The 25724-nt window shown below is 37.3% G+C and overlaps 2 protein-coding genes across 2 annotated transcripts; both read right to left on the reverse strand.

The window, feature by feature from the left end:
• Positions 1-905: 905 nt before the first annotated feature.
• LOC143431865 (B9 domain-containing protein 1-like) lies at positions 906-2872 on the reverse strand. Its single transcript, XM_076908846.1, has 5 exons — positions 2747-2872; positions 2564-2675; positions 2202-2310; positions 1431-1549; positions 906-1020 (listed from the first exon to the last, which is right to left on the reverse strand). The coding sequence occupies exons 1-5, from the start codon at positions 2870-2872 to the stop codon at positions 917-919; spliced, it is 570 nt and encodes a 189-aa protein (XP_076764961.1). The 3' UTR covers positions 906-916.
• A 2228-nt stretch (positions 2873-5100) lies between these two features.
• Positions 5101-11107, reverse strand: LOC143431669 (putative aconitate hydratase, mitochondrial). Its single transcript, XM_076908587.1, has 9 exons — positions 11001-11107; positions 9193-9347; positions 8933-9099; positions 7807-8562; positions 7503-7705; positions 6759-7047; positions 5791-6064; positions 5363-5711; positions 5101-5283 (listed from the first exon to the last, which is right to left on the reverse strand). The coding sequence occupies exons 1-9, from the start codon at positions 11031-11033 to the stop codon at positions 5143-5145; spliced, it is 2367 nt and encodes a 788-aa protein (XP_076764702.1). The 5' UTR covers positions 11034-11107; the 3' UTR covers positions 5101-5142.
• Positions 11108-25724: the final 14617 nt, after the last annotated feature.

Here is a 25724-nt window from a genome sequence, read left to right on the forward strand (position 1 = left end):
GTAGTTTCTCTCAAAAAATCCAAATATGACGCTATTGGTGCTTAATCATTGAGGAATAAACACATACACAGTGGTTTTTAAAGTTTCTACTCCACTTCTGTGCCTTGTAGAGACTTCATACAAGAGTCTTGACATATACACAGTGTCTCATTAAGTTTGTGTTTAACACAGAGTGTGCTAAATCAATAAGAATGAAGAGAGCTTTAGAAAATCGTGTAGCTGTGTAGATGATGAAGAGCTGAAGAGGACGAAGCTACAGAATCGCGCAGATCCAATTACGCTGGCTCGATTAATGAAGGGCAACTGGTTTGTTCGATTTGAATCAAGCGTTTTTTTATTAAATTCTTCAGCTAGTTACTGTGTTTACAATATCTAACTGTTCTGATCGATCGATAACTTGTTGGATTGGCTCCTGATGGAATTATTATTGCTTCGATGGAATTGTTCAATTGTTTGGTAAAAAAAAAAAAAAGAAAAATATTCATTGCTTTCTCGTGGAATTAAACTAGTTGGAAATGAACGAACGAATGGTTTTGAGGAGAGCAGAAATTGTTTATTTGTTGTAAGAGGAGAGTTAAAGGGTCGAGGAAGGTTTAATTATGAAAAGAATGTCATTTATGCAAGGATATTAAAATATGGAGTGTTTAATTATGACATTTGGGGCCACAGAAACTTCTAAAAAAAATATAGAAACTCTTTAAATTATATAGTTTTTTAAAATTGAATATTTATTTATTCATCACAAAATCATGAACATTTCAGTGCACATATCAGTCTCAGATGATTATTTATCCATAAAATCGACAGTTAGTTCTTCGAGCCATCGCAGAGCGCGTTATAAGTTCCATGGCGTCCCTCTTTTATCCCTTCAGGAACTTGGAGGTGGTGGTAATCGAGGCGTTCACGTCGAATCTCATTACTTCCTCTGTCGCTGGTCGTTGCTGTAGCCCAACTCGAAGAAATCTTTCAGCACAGCGTCGAACGTAACCGTAACAATGCCCTCCACCCTCATGCGCGTCACTGCAATTAGAAAGGAAGTTATTACTGGGAGCTGCGCATAACTTCGACGACGGTTCCAGCAGAGCCCTGGGGAGAGAATGAACCGCGTCTACGGAGGTTCGCACCGTTTTATTTCGCGTTACACCCCTGGGAATTTAAGGTCGTCGCTCAATGGAGTCCTCTCTGCGTCGTTATTTAACTGTTGGACTGTTGGTATTCATGATTAATTATGGTCGTTGGGTTTTTTTGAGGAAGATGGATCGATAGATTATTTTGGTTTGATATTAACTCGATGAAAATAATAATTAATTATTATTTCTGAAAATAGAATCTTGGAACTTAAAATATTGCACACTATTGTAATTTTCTTTTTGGTCTTGTATATGTTGGTTTTGAAGTTTTAAGTGAAATTTTTTGGAATATTTACTTACGTTCTCTTCCACCACCAGTGGCTAATATCGTTGGATCAATTAACTCTGGCCTTCTTCCGGTTAACCAGGCTGTTAATCGTTGCAGCGTTGAGGAGGACTCTGGTGTGTATATTGACACCCTGTAGAATTTTATCGTGCTATGTGTAATTGTTTTTTTAGTAGAAATTTCTTGCAAATTTTTGGTAAAATTACAATTATATAAAATACAATTATAAATACAATTATATAAAATTAAAATTGTTCAAAATTCCTAGTAAAATTCTTGACACAATATACAATATTTCTCGAAATTTATTATAAACTTTCTGACAAAATTCTAAAAAAGTTAAGGCCAGAATAAAAATTTCTACTTTATGGTAAAACAAAGTTCGATAGCAAACGAATTTATTCTGATAAAATTTTAAAAAAATTCCTACTTCATTGCAAAAGAAATTTCGATAGGAAACAAATTTTTTCTGATCAAATTCTTCTCATAAAATTCTAAAAAAATTCCTGATTTTAATTTTAAACCCAAAATAAAAATGTCTACTTTATTGCAAAAGAAATTGCGAAGGCAAACGAATTTTTTTTCTGATAAAATTCTAAAAAAATCCCTGATCTTAATTTTAAGCCCAGAATAAAAATTGCGATGGCAAACGAATTTTTCTGATCGCCTTCTTCGCACAAAGGATAAACCGGCTTTCCACTGATAAACTTAATTACACAGTGTGACGTAATTAGGTTGAAAAAAATGCTGGAATACCAAACGATCATCCGGTTACAATATAATACCTTTTCACGTGGTGACCCGCTTTCAGTGGCAAATGACATACTCCATATCCCCTGATAACGTCATGACCAAAAGTGTCCAACCCGTAGATCGACATTATTAACTGAGGCCCTGCGACGTAATTTAATTTCAGAGAAAACTCGTCACATTTGTTATTTAATATTCGAGAAAATATTCACCAGTGAAATTACAATTTTCGTTTAATAATTAACATTTTCTGTGCCAACACTAAATGGCACCCAGAAAGGATCAAAAATAGCAAAAATGTTCGATTTTAATTTATATTTGCATCCACAAAAATAAAAAAAAATTCCATGAATTAAAAAAGAAGTAATTAAAATTAAATATAATCAACTTTACTCACATCCATAAGGGTTGCTACTCTTAAACGTGACATCTATGGGAAAATTCCAAACAGCCAAATTTCGTGGATCACTGCTGCATCTACACATCTGTGTCAGACCCTCTTCGATACCCTGATCGATCGATACAGTCGATATTATCACCCAAAAAAAATAAAAAAAATAATTAGACTTCATTTACTCACAGCAACGACGCTCCATTCAGGACCAAAATGGAAGCCATACTTGCAGTAAGCATTGTTGGTATCGTAGAACTCGGCATGCTCGATCGATCCAACGATCGACAAAAAGAATTCACCCTCAACTGCCATTCTAAACCCTCTACAACGATTCTACTCGTCTCAAACCTTAAAACTTCAGCTTCAAAACGAAAAAATCGCCGTTGAACGTGCCACAAAGTCACTGACACGATCGTAGAAACGGTTTACGTGATTATTTGTTGTGAGAATCGGTCGTCGTAGCAACGAAGCATGCGCCACGATTTTCTGGCACGCGTCGCCAGTTTCAGGACAAAAGACAACGGGTGGCTCGAATTTTCCCTGTCAGAGGACGTCAGTTAAGCGAGCTAATTATCCGACGTGTCGCATTGTCTCGTTTTCTGACGCGACATTAAACATTGCAGGCAATTAGCGATCGAAATTTCGACTGGCAAAACTCGTTTAATTAAATTTCATGCAGTTGGAGTGCAGAAAGAGTCGTCTTTTTCAATTAAAAAGTCGATACTTTTGACATATGTGACGCTGGGAGGTGGGTTGGGGCACCCATTGCTGCACCCAAGGCTCTGCTGTCCTCTACAAACAATTGAAAATGTAATTTGTAGAGAAAATTTTGTTGTAGATTGAGTTTCTGATGAGAAAAAGCAATTAATGAGCTTGTAAGAAGAGAAAAATGAGTTTTATATTGGGTGACATGAAACTACCATCATTTTTCCATCAGCTGGTAATAGAAAATAAAATTCTACATCTTTATTGAGCAATTCTCTGCTGATTTTGACAGAAAATCTTCCTTTATCGGTCATTTACCTTAAAATTATCCTCATCTGTACATAATTTCATAATTTTTTTGAATTATAAAGGCTGAGACGTTGATTTTTATAATAATTTTGAAGTTAAACAGAGGTTTGCAACATGAATTTTCTTAATTAATTGGTTTCTTCTGTCGATAATTCTAAAAACATCAAAAAAGTTGCGAATACCTACAATATCGACATCAACAAAAGACTAAAGTGACCATAAACGACAAATCTAAATTTATTGCAGGCATTAACTGTGTTTTATGAATGAAACCAAACTTGTTTACTAACAAAACACGATAAATCACTCTTAATGTATTTTGTTAAACAAAATTTGTCGTTTCTTCGATTTAATTAATTTGATTTCGAGCCAGAAGTATTTGTTACTCAACCATAAAGCAAAAATGGATATTTTCTGTGTCATTTCAGACCAGAATCAAAGTAATTGATTGCTATTTTCTTTCAATAACTCTGCAAGTCTCAGAAAAATTGCGATTACCTACATTATCGACACCAATGAAGGATAAAATTGGCCATAAACGACAAATCTAAATTTATTGCAGACATTAACTGTGTTTTATGAATGAAACCAAAAGTAGAAAGCGTTGAAACTATAAATTTCAGCAAGAAGCATCACATAAAAGCACAATAAATCACTTTTAATGGGTTTTGGGAATTGAAATTTATCGTTTTTTCGATTTAATTATTTTCATTCCGAGCCAGAAGTATTTGTTATTCAATTATAAAGCAAAAATAGACATTTTCTATGCATTTTCATGATAAATCGATGCATAAAAGTTGAAAAATGAATTATTGTTATTCAATTATAAAGCAAAAATCGACATTTTCTGTGCATTTTCATGACAAATCGATGCATAAAAGTCGAGAAATGACTGAAAAAAGGGGACCAAGCACGGCTGTCTTTAAACATTTTATTTATTCCTCGTATAATTAACAGGAAATGATAACGTACGATCGTAATTAGTGGTATCTAAAAAAGCTATACAATTACGGTTGTGTCCTACATTGTGAACGATGCATTATGTACAGAAGGCTCAGTCCCGACAGAGAAGCGTGCAACCACGACACACCAATTTCCACGACTCTGTACACGATTTAAAAATGAACACGCTGGCGTGCGCGAGCTGCGACAGCCTTCTCTATCGACACGTGGAAGTTTCCTGCGTTACCAACAGGCGATAATGCGCCACGTGGTCCTGAAGAACCTCTTACAGTCCTCAGAAACCCTTCAGCTGGCTCGAAAAGCCCAAATTGCTCGCCTTTTGCCTCTACTGCCAGCCCAACACATCCGTCGAGACGATGAAAACGCGTCGACGATCCTGTTTTTACTCAGTTTTCGTGGTTTTTCTATTTCTAAGCAACCCTTCTCTCGTCCTGGAACGTCATGTTCCACGTTCCACGGTCACGTAACGCAAATCTACCTGGAAAATTAGTCGTGGCCCTCGATCGCCACGTTTGGGCACGCACGACGATTAAACTACGAGATCGTTTATGGTTCCTCGAGTGGTGGCCGCTTGTTCAGCGTCTTCTTGATCGAATCGAACACGTTTACTGGCCACTGGCGATCTCCTTCATGCGATTCAGGGCAGAGCCAGCCTTGAACCAGGATATCTGCTGCTCGTTCATCGTGTGGTTCAGTGTGATGCTGTCCACCTTGCCATCCTTGTGCTTGATCTCTGCTTTCACTGGCTGAAAATGGTCAAAATGGGTCAGATCAGCGTTTACAACATTCATTTCAACCAATCTGGTGGTTAAAATCAAGGAATACCTTGCCAGGAGCCAAATCCTTCAACCCCAACAGGCTGATCTTGTCAGTGGGCTCGATTTTGTCGTAGTCACTGGGATTGGCGAAGGTCAGAGGCAGCAGACCTTGTTTCTTCAGGTTCGTTTCGTGGATACGAGCGAAACTCTTCACGATTATGGCTCTGCCACCAAGATGTCTTGGCTCTAAAGCTGCGTGCTCCCTGGACGAACCTTCTCCGTAGTTCTCGTCACCAACTGCCACCCATTTGACGCCATTCTTCTTGTAGTGCCTTGCCACGTCTGGTACCTTGCCCCATTCGCCAGTTAATTGGTTCTTCACCTTGTTCATCTCGCCGTTCTCTGCATTTACAGCTCTGAAAGGTTGTGCAAATGCATTTGGGGTCAGTTGGAGTGCTTTTACGGTGGTTTTGGGCAGGGTTTGACTGCAGTTACCCTATGAACATGTTGTTCGAGATGTTGTCCAAGTGGCCACGATATTTCAGCCATGGACCAGCCGCTGAGATGTGGTCTGTCGTGCATTTGCCTTTCACTTTGATCAGAATCGTCATGTCTGTCAGGTCCTTCTTGTCCCACTTGTCGAACGGCTCCAGCAGTTGCAGTCGCTCGCTTTTTGGGCTCACGTCGACCTTCACTTTGCTTCCATCGGCTGGTGGAGCGTCGTAGGTCTCCATGCCAGGGTCGAAACCGCGATTTGGCAGCTCGTCACCTGGAAAAACACGATTTGTAATCAATTCTCGAGCGATTTTTATCAGATAAGCAGCTAAATTTGTTGATCCAAGCACTTCAGATGTCACTTTGGTGTCTGTGCTCTTAATTACTGCTCTTTTGATTCGTCGCGAGCAAAGTTCGCTGCCACAAAACATCTTGCGAAAGTTTAACGAAGGACTTTGGTCGTTTTACAGAAAAGCAATTTCATTTTGATGGTCGTACGAGCGATCTGCTGCGATTGAGCAATTAACGAGCCAGATAAAGTAATCAGTTTGACGAATATTTACACAACGCGATGTGTAATTTGGCACGAGGCGGTCCACAGTATTTTTAATACTGTAAACAGCCAATGTCAGCCGCGATTATTCTGAACGCAGACCTTTCTGGTGCATTGTGAAACGTCTGCGTTTAATTACCGCCTAACTGGCAGCCATCTTGGTGCCTTTTGTTGCTAACATGCATATTTCAACTGACTGAGTTGCAAAAGTAGACAACTCATTAGAATTTGAAACAAATTGAGACTCTGTCGCGTTAATTGGGTGGTCAATTTTGAGGTTTTGCCATTCTGCATCGAAATGCAAATGGTCAGAAGCAAATTGACGTTGTTTAAGGGTAAATTAGAAGTCATTTTGTGGTCTGAGTGCATTGCAATCGATGTTGTAATTAGTTAGACGCGAATGACTGGCACTAACCGTACGGATCTTTCAAAAGAAACTCTTTTCCGTCCTTGGCCTTCAGTTTATCGGTCACTGGGTTAAAGTCTAGCCTGCCAGCGATCGAAAGGGCAGTGACAAGTTCAGGGCTGGTGACGAAAGCGTGCGTAGCCGGGTTGGCATCGTTTCGACCCGTGAAATTTCGATTGTACGAGGTGACTATTGTGTTCTTGTCGCCTTTCTTGATGTCCCTGCGATCCCATTGGCCGATGCAGGGCCCGCAAGCGTTCGCCAGGACGACGCCACCGAAGTCTCGCAAGATTTTCGCCTGTGACATACGTCAATTTCAGTTTTAACACCCTGTAGAACTTAAAAAGATATTTTCTAGCTTACTGTATGGTTGGCTGGGTTGCACTGTGCTTTTGGAATTTTTTTTTAACCGTAAACTCAAGAGAAAAAAGGATTCTGACAGTTTTAAGTAATGCCTGCTCTGAATTTTTACTGCTCTTATTGGGATTGCCATTTTTTTAGCTTTTGGCATAGTAAAATATGTTTTAAGCACTCTAAACTATTGAACTATTGCACGATAAGGTATGTCAAAGATTCCCACGCCAATTAGCTATTTTTTCCCACCCACAGTGGAAATATATCGAAAACCAAATTAAGAACTGGCGTGGGCAGGCGTCTCTTGTTGTGTACCAATGCTTGGCGCTGCTCCAAGGAAACTATGCAACCTCAGCCGCGGAATTTCTTATCGCACCACTATTTTCGAAGCAAACTTACGATCCCATCGCGTTCGATGGTGGCGCGAATCTGCTCAGAGCCTGGCGTGACATTGAACGTGGACTTCGCCTTCAAACCGTTGTCCAGAGCCTGTTTCGCGATGTTCGCGCATCGACCCATGTCCTCGTAAGAGCTGTTCGTGCAGGACCCAATCAGCCCAACCTTGATCTCGTTTGGCCAGCCGTTCTTCTTGGCAGTTTCACCTGATCAACAATAATTAGAAACAATGTACACTGTGTCGCCACTGATTCATCGATTCCTGCAATTCCAAGCAGTCCAACTGGTCAGCAATGCCTGCACTCACCCAGTTTAGAGATGGGATGAGCCAGGTCAGGTGTGAAAGGTCCATTCACATGCGGTTCCAAGGTGTTTAGGTCCAATTCGATGACCTGATCGTACTTAGCGTTATGGTCAGCAGTCAAAAGGGTGTCTTTGTGCTGATTAGCAGTGTTTGCAATGTCAGCACGACCAGTGGCCTTCAGATAGTCCTGCATTCGACGGTTGTAGGGGAAGATCGAGGTGGTGGCACCAATTTCTGCCCCCATGTTGCATATCGTAGCCATCCCTGTGCAGCTGATGCTGTCCACGCCTGGTCCAAAGTACTCTACGATAGCTCCAGTGCCTCCTTTCACTGTCAGGATGCCAGCAACCTTTAGGATGATGTCTTTGGGGCTGGTCCAGCCCTTCAGACTGCCTGTCAGCTTCACTCCAATCACTTTGGGGCATTTTAACTCCCATGGTATGTTCGCCATCACGTCCACAGCGTCTGCGCCACCTACGCCGATGCAAAGACAGCCTAAACCGCCGCCATTGGGCGTGTGAGAGTCAGTGCCGATCATCAGTAAGCCAGGGAACGCGTAGTTCTCCAAAATGATCTGGTGGATGATCCCAGAGCCAGGATTCCAGAAACCAACGCCGTATTTCGCGCCAGCTGTCTTCAGGAAGTTGTACACTTCTTTGTTGATGTCCTTGGCGCGTTTTAAGTCCTGGTCACCGCCGATTTGGGCTTCGATTAGATGGTCGCAGTGGATTGTTGAGGGCACTGCCACTTTTGGCAGTCCTGTGGGACGTAGAACACTTTTTAGGGCTGCTTTTGATGCCAATAAGGACTCTTCTGGTGTGGACAAGGGTTGCAGAGGGAATTTTACAGGATTCTAAGTTGCAGATTGGAAAATTTGAGTCCAATTGCAGTGTAATATCGAAATCACCAGGATGGTAAGGTTTGTGCGTCCAAATTTCTACTCTATCTTCCTTTTAAGGCAGTTTTGTGACCCCAATAAGGAATCTTCTGATGTGGGTAGGGGTTATAGGGTTAATTGTGCAGGATTCTAAGTTGCAGATTGCGAAATTTGAGGACAATTGCAGTGTAAAGTCCAAATTATAGGATTTATAAAGTTTGTACGTCCAAATTTCTTCAAATTTTCAATTACCAGAGCTGATAAATTGCAACATTGCCATCTGAGCAGTGGCGTCCTGCATTGCCACGCGATCAGGTCGCAATCTGAGGTAACTTGTGCCACGAACGATGTCCTGTTTCTCTGGTTCATCCAGATGAGAGTACAACACTTTCTCTGATAAAGTCAATGGTCGATCCAATCTGCAACAATTCAAATTTCAAATTTCAAATTTCCCGCTCGAGTGACGAGTAGACTTAATTCTAATTTGAGACTTAAAAAGTATTCTAAAATACCTTCTTTTGACGACTTTCAGGTTCTCCTCCAATTGGTTGTACGGAAGATAATTGTTCGAGTCGAATTTCGACATGGCCACCTTTTGGGCGGCAAAATTCAAAGCGCTCGCGCTGAAACATCGTTGCTGGAGGTCTGCTGTGAAAACAGCCAATCTCTGCAATAAACAATTAATTTATTAATAATTAATAAACACAAATTCGAATTAATTTGAAGCCACTTTTTATCTAAAAAAAAAAAATAAAACAAAATAAAATAATGGATTTTGCAAATGAATTATGAAATATAGTAAAAGAAAATTAAACAATTAATTTATTCAACTGCAAATACTACCAATCTGTACAATAAACAATTAATTATTTAATTAATTAATATGGACAAATTGAAATTAATTCATTGTCGCTTTTTACTTAAAAAAAAGAAAGAAAAACGATGTATCTTGTAAATAAATTACAAAACAACGTAAAAAAAATGTTGACCAATTAGTATATTGCTAAACTAATTAGTAAATTAATATAGAAAAATTCGAATTGATTCAAACTTGCTTTTTACCAGAAAAAAAAAGAAAAAAACATGTATCTTGTAAATAAATTACAAAACATCGTAAAATAAAGTTAAACAATTACTTAATTAACGTGTAAAAATTCCAATTAATACAAAGTGGCGTCTGATTGAAGAAAAACAACGAATCTCGCGATCAAATCGCGAGAATTGATAAACAATTAATTAACTAATTGATTGATTGATTATTCAAATATTCAAATTGAATCGTAGCCGCGTTTTTTTTTCTTTAAGGAAACGAACGAGTCTCGTAAATAAATTGCGAAACATCGTGAAAGAAAGTTAATTGACACGGTTTGCGTAATTAGAAGGCACATAACGAGCGCGTGGAACGTTTATTGACAGTAGAATTTAATTAGAGATAAGCAGAGGCTATAAATATTTCCACCCGCCATTCTATTCTTGTTTAAACGCTGTTTGAACGTATCGTTGACTACAACTCAGTAAAAATAACGACTCGAGAATGCGATAGAGGAATAACTATGTTATAGTTGCATTTTAGTATGCGTTTAAATGGCTCGTCTATCAGTTATGTAATTTGTGCATGAACCTAATTTTCGTCACGTTCGATCATAACTTTTAGGTTAGAATGTTCAATAAAAAAAAAAAGAAAAAAATTGAAAATCGATCGTCAGTGAAAATTTTGGTCAGATTGGAGCATAATTTTTGGATTAGAATCTTAAAAAAAATAAAAAAAATTGATACTGGATCATCATCAAAATTTTTCTCGCATTGCATCACAATTTTCAGGTAAAAACCTGCAAAAAAAAATTAAAACACAATCACAACTTAACAACCACACACACAGCAATCATCTCTCCAATTCCATCCGCCATTTATTAAGTCTCATCGCGATGTCAGTCAACCTAACCTAAAATCAACTCGCAAAAAGCTAGCAAACCATATCTACCACCTCGAGACGAATTACATAACACGCGAAATTATCTCTCATTCTTATCTTCGTGTCTTATCTGCGTTACTAAATCATCTGAGACCTTCAAAATGCGCAATTTCTCTCAAACAATGTCACTGATAGCGTTCAAACCTCAAAATTTCCAAAAAACACGTCAACAAATGCAAAACTGCCCACAAATAAAGCAATTTCAAGCAAGGCAATCGCATTTTTGGGTGTTCTAAAAGCGATCGATATTGTCTGCAGCTCCAAAACGATACGATTGACCTTGGCAATAAGGTCAAAATGAAGATGGTTATTTTTTAAGGTCGAAGTGGTTGGCGAAAATGGTCGTACCTGGCCCTGAAGGACTCGAACGCAGTAGGACATCGTCGAGAATGGTGGTTTTTTAAGTCTCCAGGCTCGATTTGTGGTGTTGGTTCGCGTTTAAAGGGACGCAGGCGCGAGTTGGATTAATTGCGGATCGCTTCTTCTCTCGTGGCAGTCCTTCTCAAACCGGCCACCAGAGAACTGAGGAGTACTGCTCGGTTTTGGGGCTTTGTGACCGCGTAGAAGGGTCTTGCGCATGCGCTTTTATTGTCAAATGCGATATCAGTTCGTGGAAGAACGCGAGAAGACGGTAGCGTCCTCTGAGGTCGATAAAAAAGCTCTCTTTTGGTATTGTAGAGGGTTACTGCTCGGTTTTGGTACTTTGTGACCGTGTAAAGAGGTTTTGCGCATCCGTTTTTGTCGTCAGATGAGATATCGGTCCATGGCAGAAGATATGAACATGGTGGTGTCCTCTGAAGTAGGTAAAAAGGGTCTCCTTTTGGTATTGTAGGGTTCTCGTTTGGTATAGTAGAGGACTACTGTATCGTGATGAGTAAAGCAGAGAACTGCTGTATTATGGTGTGTAAACTAAAGAAGTACAGTTTCGTGGTATGGTACAGATTGGGGTAATTCGATTTTTGAGCATTGTTTTTGAAAATTTTACAGTATTGTGGTATGTAAAATAGAGAATTATAGCATTGTGGTATGTAAAGTAGAGATAAGTAAGATAAGTAAAGAAGACCAAAGCAGTTGTGCAACAACCTTTTTCGATAATTCGACCTGATAACAATTTCAGCAAACTTTGATTAGGTTAATTTGATCTCGAAATCAAATATGGCATCTATTATGTCACTTATAGGCCACGTGACTGCTGTCATTGGCCTGGTGACGCCTTATTTGGAGGCGTACACAATGGCAGACGTGCTAAATCTAATCTGACAAGATCGAAACCGCGATAGACACGAAAAATCCGCTTAATTTCGATTTCATAACTGAAGTAAGTCACGAAATGGGCACAGCCATGTCCAATATGGAGAATAAAGGAACGAAAACGAAAGTCGAGTCGTTTGGGCGACGACAATGGCCTCTGAGGAATCAGTTTTCGCAATTCTTTGGATTCCATTTGTTGTTATTTCGATTTGAGAAATATTTTTGTCATCATTGAGGGTTTCATTTTAATTTTGTGACTAATTTGAAGGCTTTGTGATTTGTAAATGCAAAGAAAAAATTTTCTAAATCTTCAATCTTTCTTATTAAATTTTTTTTCCCAAATTTTGTCCTTGTAGAACAGTTTTTGCGTTTTTCTGCAATTTTTTTTTATCTCTGTGACCAATTTAGAAAGCTTTTTGCGATTCACAATTGAAAAATGACAAATTTTGTTATTGTAGAATACTTTTTGAGTTTTTTTTACAATTTTTAAAAACCCTAAACGAGTACTTTTGTAAGTTTTGTTAGACACTAGATGGCAGACAACCTCTCGAGCATTTTCTGATGACTTGCGGAACGCATTTCGATTGAAATCGTCCACTAAACACCTTCGTGGACAGAAAAAGCAATCACAAGCAGCTTAGTTGTAATAAAAAGGCACTAATTGTGTTTCTACAAGGACGTACAAGATGGACAATTACTTTTAAATGTTTAACCTGCAATAAACAATGTTTTATTGCTGCTAGTAATTAAAGATTGCTAAAGATTCTGTCATCGATTGTTCAGAGACAGATGACAAGCCTCGCATCGTTCCAGAATTCGCTCAGCCATCTTGGATCATAGAAGATGATCTAAATGGCCATTTCGTATTCCGCGCGAGCGTTACCAATGTCCCATTTCGATCTGCGGACGCAACGCGCTTCTCAGAATGCGTAGGAACAATGGTTAATCAGAAACCTGGCGCGATCCACCAGGTGACACGAAAATTCGCAACGAAAATCGAATAAACCTGTCCTGAGAAAATTTATGCGCCCCAACAGTCTCTGAACAGGTTAATCCGAGGTTAAACCAGCGATTTTCGGTTCGTTACGAGTCGACATCGACTCTGCGTAACCTCAAATAAATTTTAAACAAATATTTTTCATAAAAAATATGAAATTTGTCGACATTTTTGAGGCAAAACATTTCACGAGAATTTTTAAAAATTAAATTGATGCGAAAATGGACATTTTTAATGGCGTCTGCGTTATTTAACCTGAAAATATTCTTTTTTATTTCGATTTTCATTGCGATCAATAGCCCCCCAATAAACCCCCAACAAACTAAGAAACCAGTTTTTTTTCTTCAGATTAAATTAACTTAAGTTCAGCCTTAATCTAAATTCGTAAAAAAGAATTAGTAGTTCGTTTCGAATCGAGTGGACAACGGGACCAGCTTCGAAAGTATGTTAATCTTAAACAGGCTAATTTGCTGTGCTCGCGAATTTGTTCGCGGAATGAAAAGGAAAGGACAAGCAGGATCAACGCGAGCGTGTCGAAAGCGTTGGTCCACCTACAACAAGAGTTAATCATGTCAAGGACCCATTCAGCCTTCTCTCTGGTTCGTGTAATCTCGTTATAATACCCTCTTAACCCTACGTGCGTACGAATGAATCAATTCCGTTCGATTACTCATTTCGTGACAAAAAGGATCGATGTGCTCCTGCGCGTGCCAACGTCCAACGCGTTAACGAGCCATTGGTGCTCTCTAAACGCAATAAAAATATCAACAAAGCTACTTTCTCGTAGGTTAAATTAAGTTCTGTTCAAAAAGAAAGGAACAAAATTGTTTCTTCTAATTTTGGTGAAAGATAAATTCAACAAAAGTATCAAGAAAGCAATTTTTTCTTCTTCAACTTCTTCTTCTTTTTCTTTAGAAATTAGAAAGCTTTGCACACACAAATCTTCAATCTTTCTTCCTAAATCTTAGTTAAAATACGTTTTTCTTACCCTTCCTCAACATTTTCATCGTTTTTTGAAACAGAAAATAGTCTTGAAACCACTCAATCAATCACTAAACATGTTTACAGTAGAAATTTCTAACAAAATATGAATAAAAAATTGTTGAAAGAAGAAAAAGTTACATTTTACTCCAATTCTGGAAATTCTGAACTCAAAAATAGCTCAAAAACCAAATAACAATTGCTAATAAAGTCCACGTGTAGGAAAAAAAAGAAATTTCTAACGTTAAAGTCGAAAAAACAGAGTAATGGTAATTTGGATACCTACATTACCAACACTCATACTTAATTATCCAAATATTACTTTAAACTCGCATAATAATTCACCATTTTGATTGCTATGTTTGTCTTTGAGTACAAAATATTTTATTAAAGAGAAAAAAACAGTTTTTCACATAAAAATAGCAAAAAAAAGGCAAATCTTCAATTTTTCTTACTAAATCGTTGTTCATAAATTTTCTCATTGCAGAACACTTCTCGATTTCTTCTTCTTATCATTTTTAAAGGACACAAGTGAGTGGTTTTTAGTTAATTAAAATTTTCTAAAATCGTATCAAGACTTGTGAGAGCCCTGCACTTAAAAAATGTCCCAAAAATGTATCAAAATAACCAAAAAATCTGCATAAAAATTGTCCAGGGTCGTACCAAGACTTGCAAGCACCCTGCACAAGAAAATTCGAAGACTTTTCAGCTTCAATATCGCATAAATTCGCGAATTACGCAACGCAACACTGAAATCACTGCATTGTTTAGTGCTCTCTGAATAGAGGAGCTGAATAATTCACGCAGCGCAATTAAGCAATCGTTCATCGCGTGTAAACGAGGATTGACGAGCGTGGCTGTCGAGTTAGAGCGCGTTCTATCCAAAGAGATTACGTAATCCACCCTGGCGCCTGGTTCGCGACTCGATACGGCCATTGTCAAATCGACAAGGCTGGCGGACGGTTAACCCAGACCTTCGTCAGATAAACTCGTGTGGAATGCTTTCGATTTACTTTCGATTCTGCCTCAAATACGCCCAAAAAACGATCGCAACAAATCAGTTATAGCCGTCAGATCTTTGAATACGCAAATGACGGTCATAGCCGTCGAAATTGTGTTTGAAAATTGGTGAAAAAATGGCACCTCTGTTTTTTAAATTGCTTGAAAAGTGGTTCATATCGAAGATCAGAGTGGAATTGTTCGTAGACCAGCCCTGCTGCTCCAAAATGACTCATGCAATGTGATCTCAAAGCAAAAATGTGATTCCAATAAGCAACAGTGACAGTGACAAAGCTACAGTCGACTGCAGAGTCACTCCAAGTCAACTCAAACTTAAAAAACACCATTTTCGTACGAAATTCATAATTAAAATAATCCAAATTTCATAATTACGAGCACAATTGTGGACGCTGTCAGTGGCTGACAATTGTTGCCAATTGTAATCGATTATTTTCGAATTAACGCAGGCAAGGTGCTACGAAATCGCGTCTAAACGCGATTTAATGGTCCGTAACATCAGTAAAATTGGATTACTCTAATTTTTTAGAATTTAGTGGACCACTTTTCATGGCTGTCGCTCGATGGCGCTGCAGGCAATGGCCGCATACGACTGCCTCGAGCACTGCTCTCGATAGTTGGCGAAAAAAACGCTGAAAACGACGGCATTGGTCGCTCAAACGAGAAACCATTCTCCACGATCGTTCGATGCAAAAGTATTTCGAAGCAGAGCTTCCTGTTCGCTTCTTTTCTCGCTGCTATTCGACGTAAAGCGTGTCTGAAGAATTTACGACTCGCGTGGTCGATGGAATTTAAGTCCTGGTGGGTGACCCGCCTATCAGACGTAGTTTATGGCGAATTTCTCTGTGCATTTGATGAATCAGCGAGCAGGAACTGCAGTCGACAGTATTTCTTCTTTCTAACTGCTCGATTCTCAGGAAAACGTTTCACTGTTGCTCATTGGAATCGCATTTTTGCTTTCAGTTCACTTTGTATGAGTCATTTTGGTGCAGCAGGGCTGGTCTACGAATAATTCCACCCTGATCTTCGATATGAACCACTTTTTCAAGCAATTTAAAAAACAGAGGTGCCATATTTTCACCAATTTTCAAACACAATTGCCATTTCTTACTTTGACGCACATTTTTCACTTCACGATCGCCCTCAGAAACATTTTCTTTCGATTGTTTATGACTGTCAGACGAAATCGAGTGTAAATTGTACGTTTGCAAGTGAAAATTCTCAAATTTTGCCACAATTTTTCAAAATAAAAATTTCGACGGCTATAACCGTCATTTGCATCACAGTGACCCACCAATTATTTTCGAATTATCGCACGCAAGTTGCTGCAAAATCGCGTCTAAACGCGATTCAATGGCCTTAATCGTTGAAATCGTGCGACTGCCTCGAGTCAAGGTTCTCAGAAGCTCGTTGGCAGTGGTGCTCAGCCAAGCGTGATGATCGAGCGTGGCGATTAAGCGATTTGCGTTAGAGAAAAGTGGATTTTATCGCGATTCGATGGAAGTACAGGCTTGTTTGCTGTCCGATTTGAAAAGAGAGAGAAGAAATCGAAGTAAGAGGCACGGTGACACTTTCACTGGGGTACAATTTCGCCTTGACACCCTTGATGGACCAATTAAGCTCTGAAATATGCCCAGCAATAGCGTAAACGCTATAATACCGTTTTATCGAGGTGATCGAGGACAGAACCGATCGAATAAAACCCAAGGCGACTCGCTCGTATCTAAATGAAGTTGGAATTTTTGTACTTCTCGCGTTTTTTATGGTCCACTGGGCTCTTGGTTTAAATTTGGCGCGCGATTTCAGTCATTTATGAGCTTCTTTATTATATTAAAAGTGCTGAAACTTCTTTAAACAATCTTTGGTTTATTATTTTTACTCTTTTCTGCTCTGAAAATTTATATTTGTCTGAGTTCTCGCTAAAGCTTGAAAATAGTTCATTTACAATTTATTTAAATTTGAATTTCAAAGCTTGAAATTAATCATTCAACTCACAAATCCAAATCAGAACGTCCAACCCAAAAAAAAAGAAATAAAAAAAAACTGTAACACTTTTACTTTCTCGAGTACACACTTTCTCAAAACAAAACAACTCACCGCTTAGATCAGCAGACGAAATAGCCGGATGTGAAGCACTGGACGCAGCTTCCTTGTCGTCCCTAGATCCTCCTTTCCCGATTTCTAAACGGGACGAAGCCACGACACGCCCAATTCGCAACGACTTTCTTTCTCGACCATCGAAAACTGGATTCCTTCGCTCTCGTTCACTTTTTTTTTAGCTTACGTCAATTTCAGTGGACATTCGCGCGCCTCTGGCTAGTCGATGGTAAAGTAGGTCACGTATGGACCGACTGTCAGAAAAAAAACAAATTTACATACTCTGCGCACTAAAAACAGTCGCATATCAATCAAAACAGCCTAAAATAACGAAAAATTCTCATTCACGATCATTTTAATGCTTAAAAATGATTAATTGCTCTTGTCTGGACTTAAATTTTTCCATGACAAATCTTTATTTTGAGAATAAATAATCTCTGACACGTTTTGGTGACAAATTAATGTTAATGGATACGAGAACTTGATTGTAGAATAATTTTTAATGACTTCTGAGGACGATTAGGATCGTCATTCGTTCATTGAAGGTAAAGTAGGTCACGTATGAACCGACTTTCAGAAAAAAAACAAATTTAAATATCCTGCGCACTACAAACAGTCGTGTATCAATCAAAACAGTCTAAAATAACGAAAAATTCTCTTTCACGATCATTTTAATGCTTTCTATTTGCTTAAAAATGATTAATTGCTCTTTTGATGTCAAGTTTTCTGAGAACAAATAATCTCTGACACGTTCTGGTGACAAATTAATGTTAATGGATACGAGAAATTGATTGTAGAATAATTTTTAATGACTTCTGAGAACGATTAGGATCGTCATTCGATCGTGAAATCATTTCTAAGCTGAAGTTTGAGTGGTTAGTCATCTGTGAAGCATCGACAGTGAAACTTTTCGCTCTCCTTTCGTTTTGCAGCTGATCTAAACGGATGTGGATCGAGAACTTGACGTACCCTCGATCGACTCAACTTTCCAGAGAATAATTTTACGATTAATTGAGCAGCCAGTGATGTAACACTGGCGTCGCGATGGAAATGAAATTAACGACCAGGTGGAATGAAGTCGTGGAGGCTGTTGAGTGGTGTTGGCGATTGTGATCGCGATCTCAGAGATTTGAATTGAACGAGTTATAGTCATTTAAATAGCTGATGGATGTGACTCAACTTTGTTCTATCTTCAATTGCAAAATTTAAATGTGAAAATTGAATTTTTGAGAAATGTAATTATTCTTGATATGACCCAAATTGTGTTATATCTTTTCTTGAAAAATTTAATTTTTGAAGAATATAATTGCTCTTAAGAATTCTAGGTATTTAATTGTATTTTTATTGATTGTGACTTTTTTAAATTAAACGTAAAATATATTTATTATATATAAATGAATATATTTTTTTTATTTCACATTGATAAGGCAATTTTCATTGAAAAGCTAATAATTAATTTTATATAGTTTTTATTTTTTATTTAAATAACTTTAAATAACTTTTTTATTTAAAAAACTCTAGATATTATTAGAAAAAGAAGAGAACAGGGTTCGTAACTCTAGTTAAATTTAACTTTAAGGGAATTATTGAAAGAAGAAACGATTTTCGCAGGTCTGTCGTGGCCGAAAGCAACCCGTGGCCACTGAAAATGGGGTGCTGGGCGCGCACGTGGCTTACGTAACCGCGCGGAGAAAGTCTCGAGAGCAACAGGCGGACATCTCGGGTGCCACGGAATGCGAAAAAGCGAAATGCGTTCGAAGGTGGATCACGAATCGATTACGTAAAACGATTTCAGCCAACCGTTATACCCATCGACGATTTAATAAGACCGAGTTATGCGCCAACGAAAACGGACACGACTCGCTGAAATACTTTGGCCAAAGGGACCAACGTTCGCTGGCGACTTTAATCAGATTACTTTCGCTAACTCCTCGTTAAGATGCTGATATAATCGATTTTATCTCAGTTTCAGTTCCTTCGAATTTTCAAAATTCTAAAGCATTCTCAAGCATTCACTAATAATTCTTCAAATCAAAATAAATAAAAAATAAATTATTCTCAAGAATTCACTAACATTTCTTCAAATAAAAATAAATAAAAAATAAATAATTCTCAAGCATTCACTAATTTCTTCTTAAAATAAAAATATACAGAAAATGAATTATTTTCAAACATTTTATTTTCTAACATTTCCTCAATTCAAAATAAATAGAAAATAAATAATTCTCAATTATCCACTAGCATTTCTTTAAATAAAACTAACCAGAAAATAAATAATTCTCAATTATCGACTAACATTTCTTCAAATAAAACAAACCAGAAACTAAATAATCGAATATGGAAAATTATCTGAAATGTCAGCCATTACGTACCCCATTAAGGAACGCTTGTATTCCTTAATTGCGTCCGCTAGAGAAAGGTGAGAAGGAATCCTTTGAAGTCTCAGCAAACAACACGTGCGTGGCACGATTTTTCTTATCCATCGTCGATTAGAAATGAATTTATCGACCAACAAGGACGAGCACGCAGCAATGGACTTAAGAAAATTTGCAAAAAGGCACATCTGTGCAATTAGTGGCAGTTGGTGGAAAAATTGGTCGTAATTTCACGAACGCGAGGTCGACCTGTGTGTTTAGACGGAAGTAATTTAATTCGAGGTGGAAGGTCTTTTAATAAGTCGTTCTTTTCTTCTTTTTTTCTCTTCAGAACGCTTGTCGAGAGCCACGAAGGACGCTGTTGCGAAATTGTTGGGCCTCATCGTCGCAGAATGCCGTGGCGACCTCTGCTTTTGTCATTTCCGTGCGGATGTTAGTCGACAAAAATGTTTAGAGCTCGATACGATCATTTTTATCATACTTGGATCTTCATTGTTGCTTTAGAGTCATTTTTGCAATTTTTTTTATTGCTTTTTGTGCATAAAAATGATGGAATAATGTTGGAAAAAATTTTTCTGAGTTTGTTATTTCTTCAGAATTCTGTTTTAACGTTTCTGCAATTTTTTTGATAGCAATTTGTGCATAAAAATGATGGAATAATATTGGAAAAATTGCAAGAAGAAATAATATTAATTTTCAATTTATTTAGACTTGAACAAAAATTAGTGAGAGCTTGAAGAAAATAATTCAGTTTAAATTTAATTAAATTTGAATAAAAATATTTATTCAATTTCTATTTATTCTAAATCCACTGTGTGTTCAATATATACACATATTTTTATTTTATATTATATTACATATTTAATATTTAAAATTTTTTATATTTATTTTTTTTGCCAATGAGATCCAAGTTCTATGGAAAATTAATTTTCCATCAGGAAAATTAGAATTGTGCATACATAATAATAGAACAGAATGGACGTGGCATGAATTATCCTGTGAAATTCCCAGCTGATTGCATCATTGAAGACCTTGGCAATGCAGGTTCGTTCAGGGTGCTGCAGCTCCGTGTCATTCATTATTTCTATTAATCATGCGTGTCCCAACAATCCCATGCATTAGAAAAAAAAAAGTTTCTCAGAACGTACAACCCATTAGAAAATATTCAACAAATAAAATTAAAATAAATTATACATAAAAGAAGTAAAATTAAAATTGAAACAAAAAGGAATAAAAATAAAATAAAAATTAAAATAGAAAAAAAATAAAAATAAAATTAAAATTAAACTAAAGGTAAAAGTAAAATTAAAATTAAAATAAAAGAAATTTATATAATCAAATTACACATTGATAAATTGATACAAACATTCTTAGACTTCGCATAATTGGCCAAAATTTTTTAATTGTCAGATTAATTTTCCTAAATTCTACTAAAAGAAATTTATATAATCAAATTACATATTGATAATTGTTGAAACGGAAGAAAATGGGCTTGCACAACTTTCAAGATAAATATTTCCATCGATCAGAGCGTTTATATAAAAAAAAAGGCTGTCTCGCGACTCGTTCGATGCTTCTGGCGACTTTGGAGAGATTTAAAGAGGAAAGCATAACTGGCGTCCATCATTCGTGGCGCTGCGAGCGTTTCTGACGTGCCCAACGGTGGTCTGCGAGGGAAAGGTGCCTTTCTGGAAAACCGTCGAGGCCGTAAAAAGGCTTGAAAAGGAGACAGCCACCTCCTAGTGGGCGTCTAGCTGGACGCCTTTTACAAAAACTCGAGCTGTGCTGGCTGACGCACCGGTAGCGCGTTTCATAATTGCGCAAAGCCTCGACGATTGTCTATTTTTTCATGTGTGAAACCTGTGAGAGCCTTCTGAGAGTTTTGATCTGCGAGAATTTGAAATTTGGAGACAGTTTTTGTTGGTCAATTTTCGAGAGAACGTTCTCCATAGTTGGAGAAACTAAGAACCTATTTTTACTACCTATTTTTTTTCATCTATGGGGACCATAGAATTTCCTAAGAATTTTTTTGTAAAAATATTTTAGACATTTAAAATCGATTAAACTCGAATTTCATGCAATAAAAAATACTGTACAATTTTTTAAAGCACAATGGATCACTTTTAGAACACTCTATGAATTTTTTAAGTTAGCTAGAAATTAATTGTAATCGATTTTTTTTAATATTCTGATCATTTAAAGTCGATTAAACTCGAATTTTATGCAATAAAAAATGCTGTACAATTTTTGTAGAGTGTTTTTGTACAATGGATCGCTTTTGGAACGTTCTATGCATTTTCTAGGTTAGCTAGAAATAATAGTAATCGATTCAGTTATCAGAAAATCGAGCCAGCAATGATTGTACAACCTTCTGTTCTCACGACTCGATTCAGTTACAAAAATGTCGATCCTTTTTAGGTAATCCCCTCGATCGTGCGATTTAGAAAAATTTCTGCTGCATTGTGGAACACGCTCGAACCTTATGTCAAACGTGGCCATAAACCAGAAAAATAATAATACTAATATGTGTAATAAAAATAATATAATAATACAAAAATAAATATATCAATAAAAATAAAAGAATAATATAAAAATAAATATATTAATAAAAATAAATAACAACGAGAAAAATTGAAAATTGCTAGTAAGAGAAATATTTGTTATTAAAAATAAAATAATAATAATAAAAATTGAAAATTGCTAGCAAGAAGAAATATTTGTTATTAAAAAAGAGGCACGCGAATTCGTAATGGCTTTTAACGGAACGCGAGAATAACAGGCGATTCTCTCGATGACGTAACACTATTACTCGCAACGGTGATTAGCATGCGTCGCTGATTAATCCAACGGACTTCGCAAACCGGTAAATGCGTGCACAGGCGATCAGAAGGATAATAATTGAAATTACTCGAGCCAGACGGTCGTAAAGCATTCGCGTAAGTCAGCTGTGATTCAAACACGCGATTCGAATCGCCCCCTCTCGAAAGCAGACAAGAATACGTGCAACCAACGCGTCGATTTTTCTTCATTTTTAGCCACAACAGTTGGTATTATTATTATAATGGTACTTTAAGTCATTATTATAATTAATTTCGAATTTTTATGTATTAAGATGCGTTTAGGAACGCCAGTGTTTTAGAGCTGAAAATGGTCCTTTGAGGATCTCTAATTGTTCTTCATTTTTAAACACAACAATTGATATTTTCATTATAAAAATATTTCAAGCAATTATTGGAATTAATTTCGAATTTTTATGTATTAAGATGCGTTCTTAAACGCAACTATTTCTGAGCTGAAAATGGTCCATCGAGGATCTGTAATTGTTCCTCATTTTTAGCCACAATGGTTGATATTATTATTATAAAAATATTTTACAAAATTATTAGGATTAATTTCGAATTTTTATGTATTAAGATGCGTTCTTAAACGTGAGTATTTAAGAACTGAAAATGGTCCTTCGAGGATCTCTGGGGATTACCCAATGACGATGTAAACATAGTGACGATAAAAGCGTTGATTGACGGTTAAAACGCAGAAGTAGAATTGCTCAATCGCTAATCAAACTTTAGTCCCACGCAGAGCAATAATTTATTCTGTTGAAATGGGTTAGGCTAGGTCAAGAAACGAACTTAGAAAGGTTAACTTAAATTAGTAATATTATTAGGAAAAAATTACTAGATTTTGTTTGGTTAAATTAGATGAACAACATTACAAAGAAAAATTGTAGAATTAAATTATTAAGGATAAATTAGATCAGCAATATTATAAAAAAAATTGTAAAACTAGATTATTAATAAATAATTGATATTAAATTAATTCTCCGTTTAATTAACAATTCTACCATCCATCTCACAATTTAATTCCTCAGTCAAAAGCAAACCTTGCATACTCATCGCAAAATAATATTTCTAAAATAAAAAATTAGCCCAAGAAAGCTCCAACTGAACAAAATTCAATACATAATTTCCCCCAGGATTTCACATTATCCCTCAAACCAAGAACGGTACCAAATTTCCACTAAAAACCATTTTTCTCGCTAATAGCAATAACAAAATCACGGAATTTCTGTTTTTATTTTCACTTCGAGTGGTTTGCTGTTGCATAATCGCGATTTAAAACATGCGAGGAGCATTGACAGTCGAAAAAACGGTTCTCAGAAATCGCTCTAACTGTCCCAATCAGAACAGTAAACAGTTGTTCGAAAAAATTCCCAGGTTGCTCATCAGACGATCCTAAAAACACTCTAAAACGGTGCACTGATGGCTTCACCTTGATTGGCTGGGTCCAAAGTCGATCTTAACCGGAAATAACGCGAGAAATAATTCATTTAGTAGCACTCGAGCTTTTCTTAATTTTGTGCAGTTCTGAATTTCGAAGTGCGTTCCTAAACGCACTCGCGATTGCCACGTTGAGAGCCAGCGTTCGTAAAAACGTGATTGTTGCTTCTGTGTTTCTTGTTTTGTCTTGAGAAGAGATATTTCAATGTAATTGTGTTCGTAAAATTGATGGAATTGGCTGGTTTATGTTGGATTTAGTTGTGGTCGATGAGAACAGCTGTTTGCATTATTGGAGATACGAAAATTGGTCCAATTGGAGTCTTTCTTTTTCTTTTTTTTAATGAAAGTTTTTATTTTTTATGTTAAATTTGGTTGGAGGAAAGTAATTTGTGCTTTTGGAGTGGTGTTGTGGCAGAAATTAGGAAAATTCAGAGAAGAATGGCGATTTTAATGGTAGAATCGTGAACTATCGATACAAATTAATTTAATTGCACTTTTCGTTTCGTTTCTTTAATAAAATTCTCATTATTCTAACAAAATGCAATAACAAAAAACTAATATCCATTTTTGGGGATTCATAGCGGCACAAACAATTACTAAAGAGGGAAGGATCTTAGTAGATCCTCGTGATCTGAGTAGTAAAATCGCGATCTACCAATACAAATTCAAGCTTCTTCCTTTAACAAAATTTCTATTCTCATTATTATATATTTAATAACAAAAACTAACATCTATTTTTGAGTTCGCGTGACAGCATAACCAATCGCCACAGAGCCAGAAATCGCAATCCTAATAGCAGAATCGTGAAAAATCGATCCAATGATTTTCATTATTTTCATTATACTTTCCATTTCTTTCGATTAAAATTGATACCAAAAACCCACCATCCATTTTAGCAGTACGCATAGCAACGCAACCAATGGCCGATCGTCGCAAAAAATCCTCGATCCTAACGTCAGAAATCGCGGGCAGTCCTATTTTTAACCGAGCAGAGCGGGTGTACGTAACACGGAAAGTGTCCGGATCTGGGCCAGTCCGCGTCACCCCACCCAGCATCCGGTGCGCCGCCTGGGCTCCTCGCGGTTCCATCTCCATCGACGCGCGTCCCTCGACTGCTCTTCGAACCGATCCTACGAACTTTACTAAGAGCCAACCAGTCCTCGGAGGGTTCAGTGCGACACGCGCTCTCCAACTCGAAGGATCCATTTCGATCCTCTCTCGAAAAGAGAACGAAACTGTCTTCTTCGACGACGAGCTCGTTTGGCGCGTTTTTTAAAAAAAAACGAAACAGTTTTCTTCGATTCGCGGGTTTTTTTAAACAGAACCAAACAGTTTTCCTCGACGATCTCGTTTGGCGCGTTTTTTAAAAAGAACGAAACAGTTTTCTTCGACGATCTCAATTGGCGGGTTTTTTTAAAAAAAAAACGAAATAGTTTTCTGCGATTGGTGGGTTTTTAAAAAAAAAAACGAAACAGTCTTCTTTGGCGGTTTTTTTTAAAAAGAACGAAACAAACTGTTTTCTTCGATTGGCGGGTTTTTTAAAAAAAGAACGAAACAGAAACAGTTTTCTTCGACGATCTCGATTGGCGGTTTTTTGAACCAGTGACAGAGCAGCAGTTTTGCTTTGAAGATCGATGAGCGGTTTTTGGTTGATCAGAGGTTATTATCGTTGATCCTGAGGATTTTGGATCGAGCTGAAGAGGAGTTGCTGCAGTCGAGATGATCGACAGGACGTGCGCTGGGGTGCTTTTGGCGCTCCTTGGAGCTGCTTTCGCATTGCGTGAGTTTTTTTGGTTTTTGTTTGAGTTTGGTTGGGGTATTTTGCGATTTGATTTACATAATATTAGGTTTTGGTACTGTTGTTTGAGTTTTTGGGTTCTGGTTTGAGTTTGGTTGGGGTATTTTGGGATTTGGGTTGTATAATTAGGTTTTGCTACTGGTTTTTGAGGTTAATGAAGTTGAGATATTTTCAGAGTTCAATTTAGAATTAGAATTCTTTTTTTTCTTTTTTTTTAAATGAAATTTGAGGATTTTTGGAGGTAAATTTCGCGAATTAACCACAGTCCATTGCCACACC

This window comes from Xylocopa sonorina, unplaced genomic scaffold (genome assembly GCF_050948175.1).
Source record: "Xylocopa sonorina isolate GNS202 unplaced genomic scaffold, iyXylSono1_principal scaffold0014, whole genome shotgun sequence".
NCBI classification, from domain to species: Eukaryota; Metazoa; Arthropoda; class Insecta; order Hymenoptera; family Apidae; genus Xylocopa; species Xylocopa sonorina.